The 6,539-nt window shown below is 50.6% G+C and overlaps 1 protein-coding gene across 1 annotated transcript in view; it reads right to left on the reverse strand.

Moving 5' to 3' along the window:
* The window catches only part of AGPAT2 (1-acylglycerol-3-phosphate O-acyltransferase 2), a 31,455-nt gene extending 25,835 nt beyond the window's left edge, over positions 1–5,620 (reverse strand). The window contains exon 1 of the mRNA XM_038745069.1: positions 5,361–5,620. Coding sequence (XP_038600997.1) covers positions 5,361–5,560 — 200 coding nt within the window. The 5' untranslated portion in view covers positions 5,561–5,620. The remainder of the gene's footprint in view (positions 1–5,360) is intronic.
* Between the last annotated feature and the right edge of the window lie 919 nt (positions 5,621–6,539).

A 6,539-nucleotide genomic window follows, 5' to 3' on the forward strand; every position in this document is an offset into this window, starting at 1 on the left:
CAAAGAAGAAGCCTCACGTCCAAGGGTAACAGAAACAACAATGCAGGTTTTGGAAGTCAAATAGAAAAAAGAAAATCAGAGACCATTACTCCAAAAGGCATCAGTGTCCATCTACCAGTTGGACATTTAAATCCATTGAGTTTTTGTTCTCTGGTCCCGAGTTTTGATTGTGATAATGGGGTCAGGAAAGGACTTTCCTGAGTACAGAGTTTATTATCAGTAGAATGTATTGAGCACTATGTGCAGTGTATAGTTAGCAGACACGTTTTCTGCCCACAACAAGCTTACAGTCCAGAGGGGGAGACATCTAGGCCCAAACTTTCTTCCAAAATGGGTAGAAGCAGGTTTGTAGTCACACTGAAGCCACTTGAGGGAGAAAGAGAGAAAAAGGAGTCCATCTTGACTAAGCCCAGTCCACATTTCTGCAAGTGAGCCCAAGATCCAAGAGGCAGTCTGGGCTCGTGGAGGGCTCTATCCTGAACTGTTTCAGACTGTGGTCTCCCCATCAACAATTTCTTCCTACTTCTCCTTATCCCTTCTCCACTCTCCACTTGAAAGCCACTTAGAGAGCACACCGCAAGAAGCTTTCTGGACAAAAGCCAAATCAGTGGTCCTTTCTATTCCATGGGATAAGCATTTGCCTTTAAATACTTCAGGAGGCCAAGAAATTCTAAATGAGGCCAGGTCCAACACAGAGGTCAAACTTCAGATTTTTCTGGCCTATTAATAAAGCACAATTGGGCAATGCAAATAACTCACCTGACCCCTTTTCAGGGGTCAGGCCATGGGATAGATTTCCCTAGCAGGAAAGGTAACTGAAGTGCTTCTAAGACACACTGAGAGCAAATTACATAATGATACTTCCACAAGTGCTTTCCGGCTCCTCCACTGAAAGACCGCGGGACTTAAAACAGCAAGCTCCTTTTGTAGAAGAAGAAATACAATATCCCAAGAAGTATCCCAACACCTATTGCGGGTGAAAGTCACTAGCTCAGGATATTATTCACCTAAAGCCATCTCAGCCTAGATCTACTGGCTATAAAAGATGCTCATTCTGAGTGTAGAAATTGCACCCCCCAACACAGCAAAAAACAAAACAAAACAAAAGCCAGCTGTGTTTACTACCCTCCTCATGGCATAGTGGATAGAGCACAGGCCCGGAGTCAGAAGGTCATGGATTCTAATTCTGGCTCTGCCATATTTCTGCTATGGGACTCTGAGCAAGTCACTTCACTTCCTCATGCCTCAGTTACCTCCTCTGTAAAAGTGGGGGCTAAGACTGTGAGCCCAATGTGGGATATGGACTGGGTCCAAACCAATTAGTTTGTATCTACCCCAGCACTTAGTACAGTGCCTAGCACATAGTAAGCATGTAACAAATACAATAAAAAAAGACTGCCCTTGCCCAAAATAGGAACTCATCCTAGGGAAGAGGGTGGGCTCCCAGAGTGGCCTTTTTGGTTTTCACCTCTTCCCACATGGAAGCATCTGGTCCATCTGGAGGCACTGAGACAGTAAAAACCTCAGCATTCAATTGTATTTATTGAGTGTTTACTGTGTGCAGAGCACTGTACTAAGCCCTTGGGAAGTACAAGTTGCCAACTTATAGAGACGGTCCCTACCCAACAACGGGCTTACAGTCTAGAAGCAGCACTTCTTATGCAGCAGAGAGGATTGTTAGGCAACTTGAAGCACAAAACACTGGAAATTTATCAGCCTGTGAAACATCAAAAAAGAATGTGTTTTTGTTGGGTTCCCCCCCGCCCCCCTCCAATACAGTCTCCAACTAATTCCTGGTTCCTCTGCCCCACCTAACCATCTGGCTTAGGGCCACCTTGCTTGTGGCTTTTGTACAGACTTTTTTTTTTTTTTATTGGGTTAGGCCCCAGGGGAGAATGTGCCCTTTAGGAAACACTAAGACCTTTCTGGTTTGTTTTAGATTTAACTTTTCCTAGCCAGCAAAAGGACAGCAGAAAAAGGCTCCAGCAAAGCCTCAGAATTTCCCATTATGACTACAGGACCTCAGCCAGCAGCGGTTCTTGGGATATGTTCCTCTAGTTCTAACTTCTAGCCCACCAGCTCCCAAGTGAGGGTCCATCCCTCTCCCCCCAGTGCCCTAACACATCCAGGTGCTCTTACACTTAGCCCACTTGGAGGGCATTATCATTCAGAAGAAAAGTAGTGTGGCAGGGGCCCCATGCGCTGAACTTAGGTCTCCTGGAGAAACAGAGAAACCTTCCAGTGTCCCTTGGCAGGCACAGGCATCACCCCCAGACCCTAAAAATGAGCCAAGATCAGAATTCCAAGATGATGCCTCAGCTTGGTTCAACTCACTGTGGTTAGGGAACACACCTACCAACTGTCATTTTGGGCTCTCCCAAGTGTTTACTACAGTGCTCTGCACACACTAAGTGCTCAGTAAATACCACTGACTGACTGATGCCTTCTCGGCTTCCCGCTCTGCCGGAGTTGGAACTTAAAACAGTAACAATAATAATAATAAATAGTAACAATAATAATAATAATAATAATAATGGCATTTGTTAAGTGCTTACTATGGGCAAAGCACTGTTCTAAGCACTGGGGAGGACACAAGATGATCAGATTGTCCCACATGGGGCTCACAGTCTTAATCCCCATTTTAACAGGCACAGAGAAGTTAGGTGACTTGCCCAGAGTCACACAGCTGACAAGAGGCAGAGCCAGGATTAGAACCCATGACTTCTGACTCCCAAGCCCACTGAGCCACGCTGCTTCTCTAGTAGTCCTGGGGATGGGGCTCTCTTCCCCAGGTGGGAGAGGATCCATGGGAAAGTGATTGGGGCTCCTGGGGAGGGAGGGGCACCGACAAGAATCAGCTTTTTCGCTACTTCTCTTCTGACCCTTGCAGCTGTTTCAACTTCACTGAAAGTGTCAGTTGAGGAGGCGTTCCCCAAACGGACTGGCTCTACCTAACCCTAGCAGCCGGGTGACACTAACACACACACACACACACACAGTCACACACAGTCACACAGACACTTAGCTGTTAGCACAGATTTAGAAAGCATGTGACAGGCTGCCTTGCTGTCTTTCTAGAGTGGCCTATTGGCAAGTGCCCGGGCTTGGGAGGCGGAGGACGTGTGTTCTACCCCTGCCTCCGCCACTTGTCTGCTGTGTGACCTTGGGCAAGTCACTTCGCTTCTCCGGGCCTCAGTCTCCTCATCTATCAAATGGGGATGAACACTGTGAGCCCCACGTGGGACAACCTGATGACCTTGTATCTACCCCAGCACTTAGAACGAAGCTTGGCACATAGTAAGCGCTTTACAAACACTATGATGATTATTATTATTTCCAGCTCCCTCCCGCTGTTGTCAGTTGCTTTCCACTGTTTTCCAGCAGCGTGGCTTAGTGGAAAGAGCAGGGGCTTGGGAGTTAGAGGACGTGGGTTTTAATCCCGGCTCTGCCACTTGTCAGCTGTGTGACCTTGGGCAAGTCACTTAGATTATCTGTACCTCAGTGACCTCATCTGTAAAATGGGGATCAAGACTGTCCCTCGGGGGACAACCTGATTAGCTTGTATCTACCCGAGCGCTTAGCACAGAGTAGCACTTAAATACCAACATTGTTATTATTATTAATATTTATTCAATCGTATTTACTAAGCACTTACTGTGTGCAGAACACTGTACTAAGCGCTTGGGAAGTACAAGTTGGGAACATATAGAGACGGTCCCTACCCAACAACAGGTTCGCAGTCTAGAAGGGGGAGACAGACAACAAAACAATTATTATTCTCTGTCACACACACGAGCCCCAGGAAAAGTCAGCTGGCTTCTGGGCCTTATCAGTCATTCAATCGTATTTACTGAGCGCTTACTGTGGGCAGAGCACTGTACTAAGCACTTGGGAAGGACAAGTCGGCAACATATAGAGACGGTCCCTACCCAACAACGGGCTCACAGTCTAGAAGGGGGAGACAGACAACAAAACAATTATTATTCTGTCACACACAAACACACGAGCCCCAGGAAAAGTCAGCTGGTTTCTGGGCCTTATCAGTCATTTAATCGTATTTACTGAGCGCTTACTGTGTGCACAGCACTGTACTAAGCGCTTGGGAGGGACAAGTCGGCAACATATAGGGACGATCCCTACCCAACAACGGGCTCACAGTCTAGAAGGGGGAGACAGACAACAAAACAATTATTATTCTCTGTCATATACACACACACACGAGCCCCAGGAAAAGTCAGCTGGTTTCTGGGCCTTATCAGTCATTTAATCGTATTTACTGAGCGCTTACTGTGTGCACAGCACTGTACTAAGCTCTTGGGAGGGACAAGTCGGCAACATATAGAGACGATCCCTACCCAACAACGGGCTCACAGTCTAGAAGGGGGAGACAGACAACAAAACAATTCTTATTCTCTGTCACACACAAACACACGAGCCCCAGGAAAAGTCAGCTGGTTTCTGGGCCTTATCAGTCATTCAATCGTATTTACTGAGCGCTTACTGTGTGCACAGCACTGTACTAAGCGCTTGGGAGGGACAAGTCGGCAACATATAGAGACGGTCCCTACCCAACAACGGGCTCACAGTCTAGAAGGGGGAGACAGACAACAAAACAATTCTTATTCTCTGTCACACACAAACACACGAGCCCCAGGAAAAGTCAGCTGGTTTCTGGGCCTTATCAGTCATTCAATCGTATTTACTGAGTGCAGAGCACTGTACTAAGCGCTTGGGAAGTACAAGTCGGCAACATATAGAGACGGTCCCTACCCAACAACGGGCTCACAGTCTAGAAGGGGGAGACAGACAACAAAACAATTATTATTCTCTGTCACACACAAACACACGAGCCCCAGGAAAAGTCAGCTGGTTTCTGGGCCTTATCAGTCATTCAGTCGTACTTACGGAGCGCTTACTGTGTGCAGAGCACTGTACTAAGCGTTTGGGAAGTACAAGTCGGCAACATATAGAGACGGTCCCTACCCAACAACGGGCTCACAGCCTAGAAGGGGGAGACAGACAACAAAACAATTATTATTCTCTGTCATATACACACACACACGAGCCCCAGGAAAAGTCAGCTGGTTTCTGGGCCTTGTCAGGCCTGGGGGGCGGGGGGCAGCAGGTTGTCTTGGAGGTGGGGAGGGTCCCGGGTCCAGGCTGGGGGTCGGGGGGCTTGTGAGGCTGATCCCGCAGCCGAGAAGGCAAGAGGGAGGAGGAGACCGCGGGGAAAAGGCGAAGAAAGTTAGGGAAGCGGAAGACGAGAGCGGGGTGGGAAGGCGATGGGGCAAAACTAGAAGAGAGTGGGGAAGGGGGGAGAGGGGTGGGCTTGGGTGGCTGGTCCCGGGGCCGGTCCTTGCCTCATGTTGTCGACGGTCCTTCCGCCGTGCCTTAGGAGGCAGAAGAGGGAGGCCACCCCGGAGGCCACCAGGCAGATCAGGCAGTAGAAGCCGATCTTGAGCTGGAACTTGACGGTGCGGCTGAGCTCCGGGAGCAGGAGCAGGAGCAGAGGCAGCAGCCCCAGCAGCAGCAGCAACGCCCACCCCCACGGGCCCTCCATGGCCGGGGGTCCCGGGGGCGGGATGAGCCGGACGGGTCCGACACCAAGCTCCTCACTGCCCCGCCTCGCCTCGCTCCCCTTATGGCAGGGGCTGGGGGCGGGCAGGAGGAAGAGGAGGAGGAGGAGGAGGAGGAGGAGGAGGAGCGGGGAGGGGTGGGGAGGGAGGAGGGGAGGGAGGCCAGCAGGGAGGAGGGGGCAGGAGGGGCTGGGACGGCTGCAGGAGGGGCTGGGAGGCAGGGAGGAGGGGCTGGGCGGGCCGCAGGGAGGTGGGGGCAGGAGGGGAGGGAGCGTTTATAATGGCATTTATAATGGCATTTATTAAGTGCTTACTATGTACAAAGCACTGTTCTAAGCGCTGGGGAGGTTACAAAGTGATAAAGTTGTCCCACGGGGGGCTCACTGCAGGGAGGAGGGGTCAGGAGGGGAGGGAGGGTTTATAGTGGCATTTATAATGGCATTTATTAAGTGCTTACTATGTGCAAAGCACTGTTCTAAGCGCTGGGGAGGTTACAAGGTGATAAGGTTGTCCCACGGGGGGCTCACAGTCTTAATCCCCATCTTACAGATGAGGTAACTGAGGCACAGAGAAGTGAAATGACTTGCCCAAAGTCGCACTGCTGACAGTTGGTGGAACTGGGATTTGAACCCCCGACCTCTGACTCCAAAACCCATGCTCTTTCCACGGAACCACGCTGCTTCTCTATGCGCTCAGTACAGTGCTCTGCACACAGTAGGCGCTCAATAAATACGACTGATTGATTGCAGGGAGGAGGGGCTGGGAGGGCTGCAGGGAGGAGGGGGCAGGAGGGGCTGGGAGACAAGGAGGAGAGGCTAGGAGGGCTGCAGGGAGGAGGGGGCAGGAGGGGCTGGGAGACAAGGAGGAGAGGCTAGGAGGGCTGCAGGGAGGAGGGGGCAGGAGGGGCGGGGAGGCAGGGAGGAGGATAGGAAGAGTGGGGAGGAGGGGGCGGGCTGGGGAGAG

The sequence above is a fragment of the Tachyglossus aculeatus genome, chromosome 4 (genome assembly GCF_015852505.1).
Source record: "Tachyglossus aculeatus isolate mTacAcu1 chromosome 4, mTacAcu1.pri, whole genome shotgun sequence".
Taxonomy (NCBI): domain Eukaryota; kingdom Metazoa; phylum Chordata; class Mammalia; order Monotremata; family Tachyglossidae; genus Tachyglossus; species Tachyglossus aculeatus.